This window comes from Cuculus canorus, chromosome 3, assembly GCF_017976375.1.
Source record: "Cuculus canorus isolate bCucCan1 chromosome 3, bCucCan1.pri, whole genome shotgun sequence".
NCBI lineage: Eukaryota > Metazoa > Chordata > Aves > Cuculiformes > Cuculidae > Cuculus > Cuculus canorus.
In genome coordinates, this window is record NC_071403.1 from 44,225,862 (window position 1) to 44,245,905 (window position 20,044).

General features: G+C 40.0%; 1 protein-coding gene across 8 annotated transcripts in view; it reads right to left on the reverse strand.

Moving 5' to 3' along the window:
* Window positions 1–129: 129 nt before the first annotated feature.
* The window catches only part of MAP7 (microtubule associated protein 7), a 115,336-nt gene continuing 95,421 nt past the window's right edge, over window positions 130–20,044 (reverse strand). For 7 of the 8 annotated variants that reach the window (XM_054061139.1, XM_054061136.1, XM_054061134.1 and 4 more), the window contains 10 exons: window positions 19,616–19,731; window positions 18,942–19,210; window positions 15,213–15,396; window positions 14,632–14,827; window positions 12,220–12,321; window positions 11,882–11,932; window positions 11,733–11,790; window positions 9,473–9,611; window positions 2,628–2,854; window positions 130–1,956 (listed from right to left, as the gene is read on the reverse strand). In XM_054061139.1, the coding sequence (XP_053917114.1) occupies window positions 1,946–1,956; window positions 2,628–2,854; window positions 9,473–9,611; window positions 11,733–11,790; window positions 11,882–11,932; window positions 12,220–12,321; window positions 14,632–14,827; window positions 15,213–15,396; window positions 18,942–19,210; window positions 19,616–19,731 (1,353 nt within the window). In that variant the 3' untranslated portion in view covers window positions 130–1,945. The remainder of the gene's footprint in view (window positions 1,957–2,627; window positions 2,855–9,472; window positions 9,612–11,732; window positions 11,791–11,881; window positions 11,933–12,219; window positions 12,322–14,631; window positions 14,828–15,212; window positions 15,397–18,941; window positions 19,211–19,615; window positions 19,732–20,044) is intronic. The other variant, XM_054061135.1, reaches the window with a different exon arrangement.

Below are 20,044 nucleotides of genomic sequence, written 5' to 3' on the forward strand. Positions count from 1 at the left end.
ATTTTCTAGTAAAGGTATCAGAGGAAACCTGAAGAAAAGTTGTAAACAGACCAGGAGTAGCAGGAAGACTTTTCCATCACAGACGGACTCCTGCTTCAACTAAGCAAGAAAATGAGAATATAAATAGAATAAATATTTCAAACAAGTTTTATTTGGTACTTACATGCTATATATAGGCTTAAAGAAAAACAAAACTACATATGTTGGACACTTCAAAATATTGGAGCTATGTACAATGAAAACTAAAGAAAGCAAGAAAGGAACCCAATTCATTTTACTGTGTTACAAGCTGCTATCAAAAGCTTTCTCACTGAGTTGCTGTTTTTTTCCTTCCATATATATTCTGGCAGCTGAAGTCTTTTTCATTGCATTTCCATTGCTTTAATCCCATCTCTTGTATAAGATGAACACTTGGCAGCAGCAGAAAGTCATTTCTTCAAAAATTCTCCAGCTGGATTTCTGCTAGCACAGGCTTCCTGTGCAGCTTCCTACGGGCCAAAGCTCAGTGCTCACTAAAGGCAAGTGCAGGAATCTTAATGGTACATTCTCTGGTAGCATAAACTGAAACCCCGTAAACCCCTGCTTCCACTAAGCCAAGTATCTACTCACTGATTTCAGTGAACAATGCATCAGTCCCTGGTTGGTGCTTCAAACTCACGCACCCGGAGCGAGCTCTACCTGTAACGGCAGTGTTTATCAAAGCAGAAAAAAGCACAAGATTTTACAGTTCTGCCTGATAGCAACCAAAAGCGATGGATGGAACCATGACGGTAAAAATCATCATCAAACTAAAGAGAAAGCAGCCTCTGTTGCTTCTCTTATCACTCAAACTGTACTGCTTTATAAAAATCACACACTATGTAAAAAGCACAAACAGCGACCGCTTTCCATTTGCTCTGAAACGAGCAAAGCCAAAAAAATACCCAAACCTGCTTCATCATCAGAAATCAAATATTTCAGGTTTCACACGGTCTTCAATAGTCTGATAAGGCAAAGGAAAAGTCTTCCATCATTGGGAACAGCAGCAATTTACAGGACTAAGAATAAGGTATTTCCTTGTGTGTGCGCACATGTGTGCACATATGCGTACACATCCTCTATAGTATTGTGATCACGGATGTAACTAAAAAAAAGAAAATAAATGAAGTTTGCAGTATCATTGTACCACATTTTTTCTAATTTATTCAATTAAACAATTTATTTCCGTACTGAACAAAATTCATAAATACATTATCTAGAACAATAGGTTTTTCTCATGTCTGTGAAAAAATAACGCTTTCAAATTTTCACATTTTAAAACTTGCCTGGTTTTGCATTTTTTTGAGAAAATGAAGATCATAGTGATGTCTCAATTTACAGAATGTCCGTGTAGGAATTACATTTACAAGAACTTGATACAGAAGCCTATACTTTGCCCCCATAATTAGAGTTCTCTACAATAATATTTAAACCAAGAGGTTTAAACAAAACACCCCATTAACTCTACTTGTAGAGTAATGAGGTATTTATTTTTCAAGTATTAGAACCACAAAGTGTAAAGATTCTTTGCCAATTTTACAATTATGCCTTCTAAACCAACACCCACCTTTTTAAAAAGAATCAGTCCCACCACCCAAATCAGCCCATTGCTTTCAGATTCCAGTGTCTTGTGTCTTAAGGAATGCAGAAATATCCATTTACTAACAGAAAAAGCTTGTTGGAAAAAGCCGTATTAAGTAATGCACATAAAGCATGATTTTTCTAGTGATGAAAGCTATTAGAAAGGTGATCCAAGTCTATTCCCATCATTTCTTCTGCTGGTTTTACTAAAGTCCTTTCAAAAAAGATACTCAAGAAATCTTTAAAAAACTGGAGAGAAAAAATAAAACACTCCTTCATAGCATGGAAGAAACTCCTCTGACTGCAGAGATGCTCATAATCACCTTTGGTTCTTCAGAAGAAACAATCAGATCACTTCTACAACAGAAGTATCAAAAATGACAAGTCAGGAAAGAGTAACAATGCTTACATCAAAATGCAATGCATTTATGCAATTATTTTATTGTAAGATAATGTTCCTTACATTTTCTAGCCACAGAAAAAGAAAGCAGTGGTCCAGTTAAGTCTGATAAATCAGTACTTGTTTACCTAACATACTTTAAAAGTTGTGACATAATTCAGAAAAATCTAGTGTGCTGCCTGTAAACCACCGTTCAGTATTAGTATCAGTAGGAACTCAATGAGTGAAGTACATCCAGAGTTTCACATGGAAGGTAGGTACCAGTTCCCCTTCTGCACATGAGTATCTGATATTATACTTGCAGAACTGGAACACGATTGCCGATCATAAACTCAGAATAGCAGTTGTCACTGTTACCATTTCTGCTTGAAAATGTTTGCCCTGTTTTTTTCAAGCAACTTCAAATGGCAGAAATTGAGAAGCACCTCCTCAAACAAAAGATAAGACCTCACCATAAATTGCACAGCACCTGTATGTACTTGGGAAGTACAGCTTAAAGTGGAGATACACTCATTTCCCCAAATAATATGGGGTTTAAAAATGCTCAAATAAACCGACCTATATCAATCAAGAGCTCTAGGTCCAATTACAAGACATTACAAGTATTAATGAACTAAGGCAGACCTACCTGCTGTTTGATGTGTTTGAACACTATCTACCTGAGGCAAGAGAGTCCCCTTATCTTCAAAGGCTATAATTGGATTCAAAGGAATCTCAGGACTATTGCTTCCATCATTGTTCATAGCATCCAGCCGGGAAGGTTTAGAACCAATAGGCAAGTTTATGATCTCTTCAAAGTTATCATTCTGCATAGACATTCCATTTTCATTTGCATTTTTCTCTGGATTGAGATTGCTGAAAGAAAAACACAGGCATTTCCTCATACATTTCACCTAGGGCAGAAATTTAGTCCTCATCAAAGCAATACTACAAATGGAAGAAGTCTGCTTTAATCCTGAGTGTTCTTTTAACCAGTAAAGACAAAAATATGCTTCTACCACAGCTGGTTTTTGCAGCAAAGTACTAGATATGCCTTCCCTCAAACACACGGGATAGTTGTTACATTTGCTACATGATAGTCAGGATGATAGAGAGCTTTATGTACACTGCAGTTCTGAGAAGTAACTGTGATGGAAAGCTGCAAGAACACCCCTTGCAGCACCAGCAGTGGTATCTTGAGCCACCCACTTAATGCAATCTACAGTTTCTAACCCCTTTTTCAACTTTCATAACCTTTGACATACCCTTCCTTCTACTGCACATTAATGCAATTGCCCTTAGAGAAGACCATTGTAATTTTTGTTATTCCTTGGTTCACCTCTTGCCTGCAGTTTTGGAGCAGCCTTTTCTACCTGCCACTTGGCCAGAGAAAAAACTCCCTCGCCAACATAGTTCTTTCCCTCCTCCCCTAGAAGTTCTTAGGGTTTATTTCCAAGATGGTGGTACTCGACTTTGCACTCCTCCCAGCATCCCTCAAGTCAATCTGGTCTTTCTTTTTCTCTCCCACTTGATGGAGATGCCTTATGAGCAAGCTGTTGTACATCTCCCCCCAGTCAGGAGTGGCGCAAGCACAGACACGCTCTCCAACTGCATACTCTCTTCAGAAGACACATTATCACGTCTCACAGTCTTGCCCCTCCCCTCCCAACCCTTTATGAGGTGCTGTATTGTCAAATCCTGCTGTCTGCAGACAGTGTGTACTGTCTTGCCGGAGGCGACAAACTAAGGTGCTACTTTAGTGAACAGGATGACAGCTATGGGACCATAAGCTCCTCGAGAAAGAGCAAGTATTCCACTGACACTCAAAAATCATTTGGTCTTTCACAAATGCTTCTGAAGGCCGTCAACAGTTAGGTCCTGACAGTCTTCAGTACCTATTCCCTTTTCAGATCACAACACAACTATTCAGGTTGTTTGGGAATGCTTCAGCCACAAAGGCTCAAAGGCAATTTTCCTAGATTGAAACCAGGCTATCAACTTCCTCAGGCCATTTCTGAGCAGGTGGCTTGGTTTCACAGGCTCATTTTTTCCTGACAGTACACTTACTAGTCTTAAACCCCACTCCTGTTTGTAATTGGCACATGGTTTATTTTTATTTGCTGGCTTCTTTAGATGTCTAACTCTTCATGAGCAATTACAGAATTGTTTTACAGTACTTCCCAAGAGGGAGAAAATAATTATTGCGCTTTTGAAAGTGGCAATGCTTTATCCAAAGACCAGATCTCCAGTGAGAATGACGTGCTGGTTTTCACATCAAACCTTTCCCAGTTTTTCAAACCATCATCAGTTCTTTTTCAGAAAGGTGCTCCCCTTTTTTTTCGTTTGTGGATCTGCTGAGCGAATTTCAAAGTGAAAAGTATGTTTCACCACACTGAGTTTGAGAGCAGACACAGAAATGCTGCTGGCTGGTGGGGAGAGGTCCCAAGTCACATTATCCTTTTGTGTCACAGATCCACATCTGTAAGATGAGGAGCAGAATCTCTGAAACGCTTTAGGACTAAAAACCTGTTCTATAAAGTACAGTTATTAGGTTATGATTCACTATAAAGGATCCTGTTACTTATTTCGTTCCCATCTACCTACCAATAACTTCACCAGAACTAGGATAAACACAGCAATTTTGCTGGATGGGTTAAGGAAGCAGAGAAAGAGAACAACTGCTCATTCATATAAATTAAACAGTATAGTGTTTCAATAACCACTGGTACAATGAAGAAGTCTCTCGCTATTTATTTGTCATTGCAGTGCCAGTGTTACATACTGAGTCAGATTCACAGACTTGAAAGCTGTCTTTGACACAGGGGAGTCTGTACAATCAGAAAGGGGGTACAGAAGAAGAAAATATGACTATGAATCTTCTATATTTTATGCTATTTGCTCCACTAGGTTACTAGGGAGCAAATTTGGAAGAAACAGAGGGAAAAACAGAACTATGGAATTAATCCCACTGGACATCTTAGAGGCCATAAACTCAGAAGATCAGACAAATTCCTAGGAGATTGGTATAGCCTCCAGCTTCTGGTAATTAGTAGCTCAGGGACTACTTGAGCCTATGGTTGTATTTGGACTGCAGTGCTTTGTAACCCTTCATCGACCAGAGGATTTCCTGATATTTACCCCTTTTCCTTTACACTCTCTCCATAACTGAGTGTTACAGGCCATTAAGGCAAAGAACACAAAAGTAATGGATTTTTTACCTGCTACAGTTGTTCTTACTGTCTTATATCACATTTCTAGCAATGTCTCAGTATCCAGCACACAGGATATTCCCTCTTCAGGTATACAATATTGCAAATGTGCTTTTAAGAACTGGATAATTTTGGTATTCTAACATTCCGTAAGCGTGCTTTCAGAAAGACAGCTATATAATAAAAACTTGTCTGAGTTATTCAGAGTGCACTTCCAAATGTAACAGTCTTGCAAGCATCTGAAGAACAGCTTCATGGCAGAAAAAGAAGCATCTGTGCAGCTTCACATTTTGAACTGGACATATCAATATTAACAAGATAGACTAGAGGAAGTGGAGAGAAGAGCAGCTAATTTAAATAAAGGAACTGGAACATCCAGAAAGTTTAAAACCACATCTAACACAGATAATCTTAGCCAAAGCTCTGTGTAGATATAATCTCTATGTAAAGAAATCAGAAAGTAAAGAAGAAAAAGATGACAAGAATTAATTTCTCATCACCCATCTGAAATCAACACCAAATAACAAAACAAAAAATACTGATTTGCAGGCCGTTGGAATGTGCTAAAGTACAACCACACCGGCTATTTCTGAACTTGGCTGAAGCAAAGTTCAAGTGTACTATCCTACAAATCAAGCAACGAACATCACATAAGAATTTGAACTTGGTAACATTCTCTTTCAGGGATGAGATATTTAGACAATCACCTTGTCTATCTGTGTATTTCCAAAAAATAGTTACCTAGTCTACTCAGACCCAGCCCCCTTTATATGGAACGGATAAGGAGATACACAGATAAGGTGAACTGCTCTCACCAAGGCCCATTGCAAGCACTCAGAGAAAGCAGCACGGGAAAAATAAATGGAATTACAGGACAAGAAGTGGTGGAATAACAGAATATTTTCCATAAAGGAAAATAAACCTAAAACAAAAAAAACCCAAACCATAAACCACAGTACTGAAATAACTTGGATAATTATCAGACAGGATTTAACTTGGGTGAAGAACTAGAAAGTGGAGAAGGAGCAAAAATCCTCAAGTGGGAGATGGATTAGGCAGCAGTACTGGTTATCCAAATCCTGACATAGTGTCTCCTTGAGGATTGTAATGTTCAGTAAAAAGAAAAAATTAGAATATGGAAACAATCTCTTTGGAATCTTATAATTTAAAAAAAAGTTTGAACATATTTTAACACTATTTAACACTATCTTATTTTCAAAAGCCTGTTTCAAATTTATTTTTCCATTTCTCAGAAAAAAAAAAGCCAAACCCCCAGATCTAGCCAGAAGTTAACATGCCATTAACAATACTGCAGCATCCACGAGCTACCAGTTTTCTTGGTAATTCTAGATACTTTACTAACTGGAAAATTTCCTTGGTATGCTCCATTATAAAATATACTTACTGTTGCCCTTTCCGTTGTACTACACCTGGATGAGAAATGGCTTCATTTGGGTTCAAATATGATTCTTTTCACCACAGACTTAGAGGGCAGATGTTAAAGTTACCACTCCCCACCCCAGTAATTTGGTATTCTTCATTAGCATTCAAGCATTAAATTGTTTAACCAAATTTACTTGTGGAGAAGACACTCAGTGCAAGCATAGCTGGCGAAATCAGAACCATTGCAGCACCACTTAAAACTACATACCACAAAAATCACATTCACGTTCAGACGACTTTTTAACTCAAATACGCAAAAAGGAATTGTTTTTATGAACTGAGAATTCATGTAAGATCCATTTGAAAACCTTGAGAACGAACGTGCTAAAACAGCTCAATTCACAAGCAAGTCTGCTTTTTTCTTTCACGATGGAAAATGAGTGAGCTTTAAGTCTAAGAAAAAATGATTACCATTCATTTGCTCAACACGCAGGAGTAGTAATACCAACAAAAATTTAGGCAACCTATTGGATAGGACAGATGATAGTGCAAATTTATCATCTGCAAGAAATGTTTATTATTAAAGCTAATCATTATTTACCATAGTTATATGGTAAATAACACAGCAGATAGCAGCATTTTCATTAAGGTCTATAAGATTGTCTTGGAAAGCTAATGAAGTCCCAGCACGAGTTCTGCATTGCTGATCAAAAGCAGCAGAGAACACTGAAGCATTTAAATCAATTGCCTTAACTCCAACAGAATTATTTTAATGTTTCTCAGTTGCATTGTATTGATGAAGAGAGAAGCAAGCATGCTATTTCCAACTGAATCCCAAGCCACAGAGCTGACACAGGATGGATGATGGATGGAGGGGAACAGAGATGAAGGTTCAGCACAGTAAGCAATCAGGTAACTTCCTACTACGCCCCCCTAAGTAGAAATCCTGATCTTCACACAAACCTGTAGTAGTCTTCCAAGTCACTCTCCTTCAACACTACTGGTGCAACACTACTGGACAGAGTACCTGCAACGTCTGGGAGTGACCCCAAACACAAGTATTCTGGGTTTGGTTACTGAACACCAACCTCTAGTGCTGATTAAAGACACATTCAGTCTAGACTCCATGCTGTACAAAATAGACCAACCAACATTTACACTTCTTCAGTCCTGGATCCAATGAAACTTCCTACACATCCTACACTGTAAGAGGAGAAGGAGACTGACTGTCTCAAGAAGATTCCTCTCCTTTGCTTCCTCCTCTTGCCCATACATGCATGTGCCACAAGTTCGCCAGGCAAAGCCTTTTTAAGTTCTGGTCAGAAATCTGAGCTGTCTTGCCCCTAAAACATGCTCAAATCTTTTCTAGACAAAAGCAAAATCTGTCTTGGGGCTGAAGTGAAGTGCTCACACAGGAGACTATCTCCGCTTGTTGCTGTTGCATATGCTACAGTATCAGGTACTTGCAGATGCCAGACAACTGCAGCACATCAGATGCAGTAGCACTGGTGTTGGCAATTGTGGCTTTTTCCATGTGATAAAATCTATGCTGCCATGTATTCCTTATACAGTTTTTCAGGCTACCAGGGCTAAGCTTACACCAGAATGCTACCAAGCACTTCAGCCTTTGCCTTCCCAGTCAGTGTGGATGTACCTCTAGAGTCAAGTCCCCCTGCATCCTAAGCTGGTGTATCAGTTTCCCCTTCCACAGCCCTATACACACCTCCTACTTTTGCTGCTGTTCTTCAATGTCATTTATTCCTTCTTTGCTTTGGCCATTCAGAGGCTCCTTTCACATGGATTATAATGCTACATGACAGCATTCACTACTGTGGCGCATTTTATATTACAAACATCAAGGTGCATATAAAGCTGGAAGTGATTAACATTTAATAGCTGCCCAAGACAATTATGAGGCAGCCCTGTGCAGCTCATCCAGTGCAGCTCAGTGTCACTGACAGAACTTCCTTCAGAAGAAGCATCCTTGTCAGCATGACAGCAGGCTAAGATCCCCCAGACACATGGAAGGACCAAGAGAGGGCAAATTCCTCCTTCAATTAGTGCCAATCACACCCTGAAGCATACTGCCCATTACAGACTGCACGATGGCTTCCCACATTCAAGTCCTTCCATGCATATTCTGGCACTACCTGCATAAAACATGAAAGGACTAAGGGATTATTTGGCTCTCTGCATTACTGAAATGGAAATAACTGACAGCTCATGCTTATGCAACAGACTTCCCTTGGTTTGGCACCAAGGTTTCAAGCATTTCAACCATTTCTCCAAGTCTTGCTTGGAATGACTTGCTTCCCAGCTACAGAAAGCTCCCACCATTAAATATCTGCCTCTTAAATTCTCCTTACAGAGGACAAAGGGGATTTTTTTGAAATGCAAACCCAAAATGAGTAGTTCTGTGTATCACATTGGGGATTTCTGCTTAATAAGCAAAACTTGCTAATAGGACAAGCAGTTCAGAAATCAAAACATCTAGGTTGTAAGCACACTGTTTATTATTCCATTCAAGAAAATCAGCAGCAGAAATACAGAGTGTTTTTCATGAAGTTTAATTCATGCAAAGGAACAGAAAAAAATTGCCCTTTCAAAAAAAAATTTCAATTTATGTAATAATAGCTGGCAAACAATGTTATTCCAAACACTAAAAGAATACGCTGCATATTTACAAAATTCTTCCCTATTAGTTGGCTAAAATAAGTAACTGCTAAGTGAAAGATGATAAACTTGTTTTCTGAACGTAAGAAAAGATAAAAATAAACAGGAAACAAGGCAGATTGAACACTTGCCTCTTCTTTAGTTAATGAACACATGGATCCAAAACTAACTTATTACACTAGTAAACCTCATGCTCTAAACACCCTCCAAAACTTAACAATGTTCTTACCTGTCCATATTTATGGAGGGTTGATGTGAAACAAGCACATGTGTGCAGGTGACGGGTTTCCCATTGTGCGGAGATTGTGTTCCGTGCTGAGGCTGAGGTCCTCCTGCAGGTTCCAAGGGAGATGCAGGACTGGTTATGACTAGAGAAGAGAAAATAGGTTTTCATAAAACCAAGGAACGTCATCTACCTGCAGATTAGGATAAAATATTTAAAGACAAAATACAAATAAATACAAGAGACAGCACAGTTGATGCAAACTACAGCTTAAAAACCCAGTTTCCGTATGCCTCCTTCTCCTACCCATCTTTGTGAAGGTGTTGGGTACACAAACCCTGTTTCATGTCTGAATTAAATGCCACCAATTTCAAAGCTATAGCTTTATGGACAAGAATAAGCATTTTACAATGATACACACTATTCCAACTCATAAGTCACTAGTCAAATTGATATCTGACAGAATATCATGCTGGCACTTTTCACTAAGCAATAGAGAATGGAACAGAAGAACACTGGAACATCCATCAATCCAATATACTGGAATTTCTTGGTTTCCATGTTGATCATGGCCTATAACCCAAAATGAAATCAAGAGGAAAAAAGATCTCCATAGGAAGGATATTTCTTTCAACAAATACCAAATCGCTACTATAAAATGTTGTAGAGAGCAACATAAAATTCGAGTATCCTAATGCCTCATCTAAAGACCATATAGTAGAAGCTGTTGGCCTGCATCAGGATGTTCTTTTGAAGAACAACAGTAGCCTTCTGCATTGTATCTAAAGTCACACTAATTCATATACAACTCAGTAAAAGGACGCAATAGCACCCCACCCATACTAGCACCTACAACAATAATCACAGGGACAATTGAATATTCATCAGCTTGGATGCATTTTTCTCTACCCAAAACCTCATGTGAGGGAATCCTCCTTCAGCTGTTCTTGTTTTGCTATGCTCTAAAGCCTTTTAGAGCATAACACGTAAAGTTACGTTTGGCTAAAATATGTCCATTAATTCATAACTTTAACTCAACATCATACCTAGATAAAGCAAAGCCATACAGTAGAGCAGCTCTGAAGGTGAGGGCAGTTTTCCCCTTATGCAGTCAAGGACTGCAAGGACTCCAGCCTTCTCTTGGGCCGAGGGAAGTGGAAGTCCAAACTCTTGTATATCTTAATGAAACTGACTTCCACCAGGGAAGCGCTAGCTGCATGTTAGAATGCCATTTATAGTTTCAAGATTTTTTTTTAAGTGGTTTATAGCACCTTCAGCAGTGCCTCCAGCAAAAGATGCATTCTGTACTAGCCGTTCCCACACTTCTTTCCCTCCCGCAAGATAATATGTAAACAAATAACTTCCAAACCCATGTAATGAAATTTGTGTCAAAAAGTATCCTGGCAGTGCTAATTATAGCATTCACTTTAAACACCAAAAGCAAAAGCAGTACACTCAGCCAGTGCTAATATTCGTCCTTAGCATTACTCAACTCAAACACAAAAAAGAAATACAGATTAATGTCATTTAATGCGTTACACTACAGCAGGATAAGACATTTGGTGGCTCAACTTCAGTATCTTTAAATACTGCTGATTCATACTTGGTGATTGTTGAATATCAGCTATGTTTTATTTTGCTTCCTTCACTCTAAGTACTAAAATCTTATATAAAACTTTACCTAAAAGGACCAGGAAAAGACCAAGGGAACAGAACAGTAGGGAAGACTGGAAGTGTTGGTGTGACAGAGACACTCCAAGCTTTTGTAGAAGCTGAGTTTTGAAAGAAAAAGAAATTAAGACCTAATGAATAAGGCAGCAGGTGGGGAAATCACAGGGAGATGTTGGATAATGAACAGTTTGTTTTGATGACTGGGATGAAATAACTGTTTATGAAAACGGCATAAGTCTGCGACAACCACATCAGTAATATTATGCAAAAGAAACTACAGAATCAGTTTATTTTGTGATCAGAAGCAGAAAAGAATTTGTTTCTTTTCACTTTACAAATAATTAAACTTGGTTAGCAACTCCCTCTCATCAAACACCAATGTGACAAAGTTCCTAAAAACAGCTGACCCATTTAGTAATGGCTAACTGCCTATGCGGAAAGGCTAAATAAATGTTTGCTAAGACTTCAGTTATACTTCCCTCATGTTTCACTTTACTGCAATTGGTGTGCCATATTTCAGAATTGTGTCTCAAATCATTATGCTCAGTAGGCATTTATTCACCAGTTGTGCTCAGAGCACAGTTAAACACGATACCTTCTTCTCCGGTAACATTTGCCTTTGATATATGTCCATTTTGCTGGTCATTGGGTTTCTATAAAAAAAGCACAGTTTTGTAAATTAAAAATGGCACTAAAGATGTGAAACACGCCCAATATTTACACATATTAAGTAGCACCACTGACCTTATCTACAGCTTCTACACGCCTGGTTCTCTTCATGATCTCCTCAAGTCTCTACAAGGAAATGTAAAGAGGTAAAATAACATTTGCTGGCATTAATTAAAAAAAATCTCTCCCAAGCCACAGCTGATAAATGACAAACAGTTGTATCTGTTTATTGCAAAAAGATGAATTACTTATTACTGTTGGAAATATTCCCTTCATTTTTACTTCAGGCTACTCAGATGAGGACTGCAGCTTTTCTGAGGGTACATTTCTATCACTGATAACTTTCCACAGCTGAAATGGAAGCAAACTCCTAAGACAATATAAATTACAGTTTTCTCCATGTACTGAGTTACCTTCTTCCTTTCCAAGCGTTCTTGCTCTTCTCTTTGGAAATGCTTTTCACGTTCTAATCGAATGCGCTCTGCCTCTTCCCGTAGGCGAGCTTCCTCTGCTTTCTGAGTTGATGGTAAAGGAAAAAGAAGTGAGGAATAATTTCCTATTTAAGGACAGATTTTCACTGTTATCTGCTTAACTGTGCCTATCGAGAACACCTTGAAAAGACACTTTTGGGGTTTACAAGTCACCAACAATCTTTTCAGACCAAATTGTACATTTTTAGATTAATCTCCATGTTTTGCATAGCATTAAGAGATGTGTAACTAAACAATGGGCATCATATTTGGTTCCGTACCTTTTCCAGGGCATGTGCATGAAAGCACATCAAATGATAAATGTGGAAGACACTTCACAACCTTCAGCATTAAAAGAGCAGCCAGGAAAGTATTCAAGAGATTCATGTTTTGAGTGTGGATGTTTTTTGAGAGTCAAACAAAAGCAGCAGAATGTTTTATATGGTCAGAGTCATTGCTTAATAAGATCAAGGACAGACAACCACAGGTACATTTGCACAAGCTTTCCACTCCTGCTTTTTTGATTAAATGTAAAGCTTGTCTAGAATTTGCTGTGGAGAGACCTTGCTCCTTAATAGTGACAACATTGTACAATGGAACTACAACACCAGTTAATTCGTTAAAGTTGTAACATCAAAAGAAACTTGGCCATGCATTGTCTCTGAATGCTAAACTGGGGGTGGACCTCCGTTTAGCAGCTCCAAGAAAGCAGCATACATCTTCTGAAAAAGAAAATGTCATTTGCTAAGCTATATTCACTAACACAATCCTTTAAACACTTATTTTCAGAAGCATACATTTAATTATATACCAGAAGAAAAAACTAATGCCTATGAGGCATACTGAAGCGCTGAATTTTGGAGGCAAGAAAGTGCATGCACAATGTAAGAGCTTGTGAGAGAAGATTCCTATCCAAATTGCTTACCGCAGCCTCTCCTGAAGTTGGTAAACCAATAATGCCCATCAAAAATGAAAGCACTTGAAAAATTGTATTTTGATTTATTAGGATTATGTCTTGGAGTAGCTGCTCTGATATCAGGAGGATTGCACCTGGTAAAGGTTTTCCTTGGCTTGAATAAAGCGAACAAACCCCATTTCCCACTAGCCTCAAACAAAGCAATACTTGGCATAGGATTAGAACTCAGCAGTGTTATGTCTTCAACTTTCTGAAGAGTTAGTTCTCTTGGCATCTAGACTTTCTATAAATGTGGGGACAAAAAATTCTCTGGTATAACACCATTCCTTAAAATCCTCCAATAAAACCCTATTGATCTTTCCATCACAATTTATCAGGAAAGGGAAAGACTTGTTCTAAATAAACAAATTGCACGCTCTCCCTCTCTCTCTCTCTCTCTCTGTCTCCATCCCATTACCTTATGGTGTCAAATCAGATCTGAGTGACCTTGGCTGTCTTCCGGGATCAGACTGTGATCTAAACAGGTTGGGATTTATACCTGTAACTTTGGAAAGTTGCACCTCCACGTCTCGGCTGTGCACCTGAGTATTTTGATCTGTTTATGTTTGCCAGACCCACAATAAACACTGCTTTTGATATTCACCCTGAGAGTGACCTTGTTGGCCTCCGGATCACTGCACAGATAAATGAAACCACTCCCTCCTAGTCAGGCCTGGATGTGAGCATGTGGCTCATGAATCCGGGGCGTGACGTATTTGGCACAGCGAGCAGGGTTTATCTGTTTGCAACGGCGACAGGGTGAAAGAAAATTGTGATCTTTGGCATGGGTGTGATGGCTTCCTGGGATATGCCTTCTTTCTATTGCTCCCACTTGTGTTTAGCATTGTTGGTGATGCTTGGAGCCCTGGTGGCAGTTGTGTGGATGGCTGCTCGGAAAGGGAAGTCGGAGAGACTTAGAGAGAGAAGTAGAGGCACTGAAAACAGTGAATGAGGCATTGGAGACAGATGGGGCCTTGGGCAGCCTGACGTAGTGGGATGTATCCCTGCCCATGGCAGGGGGGTTAGAACTAGATGATCTTTAAGTTCCCTTCCAACCCAAATTATCCTATGATTCTGTGAAAGAGGCCTGGGTGTGAGTTGACAGCTGTGCACCTGAGTATTTTGGTCTGTTTATGTTTGCCAGAGCCAGAATAAATATTGCTTTTGATTTTCGCCCTGAGAGTGACCTTGTTGGCCTTCAGATCGACACATAGATAAAGGGACTCCTGCCCTCCAGTCAGGCCTGGACGCGAGTATGCGGCTTGTGGATCCGGGGCGTGACAACTTCATACATGGTACTTAAAATTTAGATATGCCTCTAATCTACACGCTACGTAAGAGATGTTTCTCCATCCCCTTTGCTGCCAGACTGGTACAGAAATTCTGGGAAGGGTGCATACTTGTTTCTGAATGCGCTCCATCTCTTCTTTCTCCTTCTGTTCTCTCTCTTCTGCCTGTTGACGCAGCCATTCTTCCCTTTCCTTCTCCTCTTCTGCATCCTTTTGTTTTTTTTCCTCTTCCTGTCTGCGAGCTTCTTCCACTTCTCTGCGAGCTCTTTCTTCAGCTATCCTCTGTGACAGCTCTTCCTTCTTTTGCCTGTAATCATGAAACAACCATAAGAAAAATAAGTTAAAAAAGGAGGTGAAAAAAAACCCCCAACCACCAGATTCCTGACTCAAGACACCAGCACGGCAGAACAGCCGGAAAAAGGTTGCATGCCTATCTCTCTCATAAGAGCATCAAAACACCTGAACTGGGTCAAGCCAAGTTGTCTGTTCTGCTTTCAGCAGGAGCCAGAGGTGAAGCCCTATGATCCATAAAAACTTTGCAAGGCAATATCAGTACTTCTACAGTATATGGCTGGCTTCCTGCACTTCACTATTGTGCTTCATATATCACAATATAACAAGAGAATGTACACAAAAAGTTGCTAGGAGGCTGCTAAAGATGTATATTCTTCACTACAGAGGTTTAGAATCACCTTTCAAGCTCTTCTCTCTCCCTCCTTTCCTGCTCCTCCCGCTCCCGCTGCTCACGGGCAAGGCGCCTCTTCTCAGTCAGCATCCTGGTTGCTTCTTCAGGGTCAGTTGTACCTGCAGAGGTCTTTATGGTGGCTGGGGGTGGAGAAAGAGCTGGTAGAGGAGGAGGTAGGGGTGGGCTGGCTGCTGAAACAGATGGGAAGGGAAAACTAGTTTGTAGGAACGCAGTAGCCAAGATGACACTCTTGGAAGTAATAGAAAATAGTTTAAAATTCAAAACTCAAATCTTTTCAAGCTTACATGGTTTTACAAACAGTTCAGAGGAGAAAGGAATTTCTGTGTGTAACAGGTTAATATTCCTTAAGAGAAGCTTGTTTTTACAGGATGTATGAAAGCAGCTGCAGCTGAAAGTTTAAGACAACTTTTCTGGTCAGAAGAACTAACTCTGATGGACGCTCAACAGGAGTCATGCTGACTCAGGAAGTCCCTACCATCATATTTCTTAAGTTTGCCCAATTCTATCTGGAGAGCAGAAATGAAGCATTGTGATGTTATATTTTCTTGTGTGTGATAGTCCACATCTGAAGAGCAGAGCCAGACATTTTGGTGACAGGTCAGATACTTTTGGCAACTTGGTGATCTCAAACATCAACTGTCTGAAGTGATCCGCAATAAGGGTAGGACAGAAGCTGTCATCGATTTTACAGCTATTCCAACCTGAGGCAACTGATGGGATCAGAACCCACTTTACCAACAAACTTTGCCGCTATTGGTGAACTATGGCTTGTGTTCAAGTCTTAACAGTCTCTTCATATAAATCCTTTATCCAAGACCAGCTTCGGCCACCTGCTGGCAGAGAAGGTGTTACAAGTTCTTCTCAAGGAAAACACTAGTTAGCATGTCTGTAAATTCACCTGGCACTCTCTAGAACAGGTTCAGAGCGTCTCAACAGCACTTTTTTCTCTAGAGGCCAGGGACCATTACCAACACAGAAGCTAACTGAAGGAAGCATTCCCAAGGTAACCATGTCTGGTAATGCAGACAAATATGAACAGGCAAGACTTTGAACTGTCAATAAAATCAGATTCTGATCCTGGGAAGATACATGTAAAATAAGCCAACAGGAACAGCCAGGAGATTATTTTAAATCTACATTTATAATATTACGGTGTTTCCCTCATCTCACTAACAATTTCCAAAACAGGTTTCTTCCTAGATTCCCCCCCCCCACACTTTGTCCTGTATACAAACACAAAATCAGCTGCTTTCTCTGTGCTGAATGTTCACATCTGCTGAACTCTCTGCTCTCTTCTTCTATCAAGTAAAAACTATGCAAGATCATTCTATAACTGCTTGAGGGCTTTTACCTTGAATTCAAACATGTAAACCAGTAATTTAAAGAGTGCCAGGGCCTGTTCTCAAGCCCTAAGGTGAGCTGGCACAGTTTAGCCTCAGCCAGGGCACTATTCTCTCACATTACCAAAACAGGTATTCAGTCCACCCCTAGGGAACAGTCCAGGCCTGGGCTAACCTCCAAGATGTTGCTGGGAAATCAGAAAAATCTAGGATAATCAAACATAAAGAAGTAATTTGATCACTCTGAAGCTTGGGAGCACTTTGGAGCTATGCTCTTACTAGCCTTGGGGACAGAAGTTAAGAAAATGTGGGGTTGCAATTACAGCTTGGATCAGAGACATACCACAGAGCCTTTGTAATAGTTAAGCAGTATAAATTACAGAGTTCCTAAATCTCAGCCCTTTTTAATTTACTAATACGGACCAAGGCAGGGCTGTCATTCTTGAAGGGAGCACAGCTTTGTGCTGCTTGAGGCTCACTTCTTGCCGTAGGTGTAGAAGCTGTCAGCTGTTTAATGAGCACCTGCTCTTCTGTCAGAAAAGATGACAACAACTTGCACAGGCACACCCAAAATACCTTTAAAACTTCATTGGTATTAATAATTGGTATTAGTAAAGTCATGTGAGATTTACATGCAGAAGCTTGAACAGCTTCATCAGTGATCATTACCTGCCTACTTCCTGACTCCTGTGACTACACAGCCATCAAATAGCTGAGCCAGACTGATTAAAGGCCATACAGTTAAATGGCAGAATCAGCTGTGTTCACCTGCAACACAGACCCAGCGATGTCCCTCTAGCCCAAAATCCTCCATTCACTCTCCTCTAGACTCCTGCATTCAACCAGTGGCTAAGTTTTGGCAGCCTAGGCCTCCATCTGCAGTATAAAGCCTGTCCTCTAACCTCACATGCAAACCGCTTACCTTGGTGTCTCAGTCTTTGGTCCCAACCATCACTTCCTCTGGCTTTGGCAACAGATATACAATCTGAAGAGCTGCTCATCACTTTGACTATAGTATCCTTCTCTTTTGCCCCTCCTCATTACTTGTTCCTTTGCTGTGAATATAAACTACTTCACTTTTGAATATCTTGATCACACACAACCTTTTCCCATACTAAGCAACCTTGTCACAAACTCAAATATTTACTAGCTCTGCAAAGAAGTCAAGCCTCTCTTCCTCCTGAGCTAAACTGTAAGACAAGCATGATAATGTTTCTCTGGTCTACACCATGTATTGGGGAACTACAACTTGTAAACATTTGCAAAGTTATTTCAGCGGTATCCTTGAAATCCTTTTAAAATGAAGCTTTCTCCTTAACCTTTTGCCTGCTTTGTTTTATCAGAAGAGCTGTGAAAACACATGCTAACATGGCAATTCTCTATTTTATTTAGATGACTATGGCCAACAGATGCATCCATTTATTATTGAAAATGCCTAGCTCTTTGTGTGGTAGGACCTGCGTATCAGACTGGAACTACTGTAACAGAACTCAATAGAACAAAATAAATCAAAGATGTGAAGAACAGCTCCCAATTACACATCCTGCAGTTAAATGCAGGATTGTTAATACTCAAAATTTTAAATTTAGAATCCTAAGTAACCTCTCCTGGGAATCTCAGTGATCACAATGGCCATTTGATCCCATCTGTGAGACAGATAGTTTATGACATATTTACGATGGACTAAAATGTCTGCGAGAACAAACTAACAATTCTCATTTTCAGGTTTACTTTTTGACCTTCCTACATTTTACGATCATTATTTTGTGTGTGTACCTCCTTTTCTGCACTGCTGCTTTCTGGGGTTGGTGTGGTTTGTTGTGGGTTTTTTTGGGAGCAACGTTTGTTTTTTGCTTTTTTTTTTTTTTAAATACCTCATTTTCCCTGAAAATTTCTGTCTTTTCCTCTTTACTCTTCTCCTTGGTTCTCTTCTGCATTCCACTTTATCCCATGGATCTCTCTAACGATGTGGCACTCTTGCAATATAATAGGCAGGCTGTGCTGAGTGTCTAGCAGAGCTGGACATGCTCACTGCTCACACTACCTTACGTGATGGCTTCCTGTACCATTAGTCTTCAGATCATTGTTATTCTACTTGAACAGTTTGAAAAGACGTCGTGATGTGAAGGACAAAAGCCCAGCCCAAAAGGGCTGAGAAGAAGGCCATGAAGTCACACCAGACGAGGCAGATCTGAGTGTTTGCTTGTTATGAGCAGGAGGGCTTTAACTTGTTTACACTTCCTCATAACGGACATATATCTATCAAATGTTGATCTAAATTCTTCAGAGAACTACTGGAAGTTGTTTCAGAGAAAGGGATGGAACAACATAAGAGACTCAGACATTCCTTAACCTAAAAGATGATCTGTCCTTACCTTGAACAAGCTCTGCCTGCACAGTAAGCTCTTCACGACTTGCAGATTCTCCAGCACCTGCTGAAGTTCTTTTACTCTCTTCACCGGCCTTTTCAGCTTCCTTTTCTGGTCTTCTCTTCTCACTCTCAGGCTTGACCTCTTTTTTGACTGGCCGGATGTTGCCAGGAGAAGGAGGGCGTGCCTGAGCGGAGGAAACTTTGGAGGAACCAGGTGGGGAAGTTATCTGTTTGGGTGTGCCAGGCAAAAAAGGCAAAGACTTTGATGCGTGCCTGCGTAACCAAAGAGTGACAATCACTGTCAGACAAACCCTGCTGGTCACCATCTACACATCACTTCTACAACCACAATAACTAAAAATAAAATAACCTCTCTATTTCTCTGCTATCAAGGAGGACTGCTGGAACAACCGGTTAGCTTTCATGAAAAATGCTTCTCTTTGCAACTCTCCAGATGTGTAAGCACTAAGCCCAGCCAAGAGGGAAGAAACCAGGTATCTTCCTCCTCCTTCCCCTTCCTCAAAGTAGTAGTAATACTTTTCTAAAAACAGAACTATCATTCCTTTATTGCAGAGAAAACATCTACATGGCCAAATAAGCTTGCACTCTTTCACATTTAATTAACAGAACAGAGCTGCCTATGAGCTCGACCTCCAGATAAGCATGTACTTGGCTTACCAAACTGAAGAGGGAGCTGGTGATCTAGCATTGAGGTTGGAAGAAAAATGACCTCCTTTAAAGCTGGCTGAGAAGCTGGATGAAAAGTGGTCTCTCTCCTTTTCTTTTTTGTCAGTCTATAGTTCAGCAAACAAAAAGACAAAGTCAAGCCAGTGTTCACATGACTAAAGAAAGCAAAGCAAGTGCAGTTAAGGATGAGGGATTGTGGGCTGAGAAAAAGCAGTGTTGAGTTAGTAGTTCCTACAGTCTGTTTAACAAGTACATTAACATAGCTCCTCTAATCCACCACCATCTTTGTCAGTAAAAATGCAGTTGACAACAAGAATCCTTCTTAATCATACCATCTTCTACCTTGAGACCTAACAGGCTTATTTGCAGAGACTGTCTCATGTGGATAAAATGTTACTTTAAGGTTTGATCTTTGCTGAT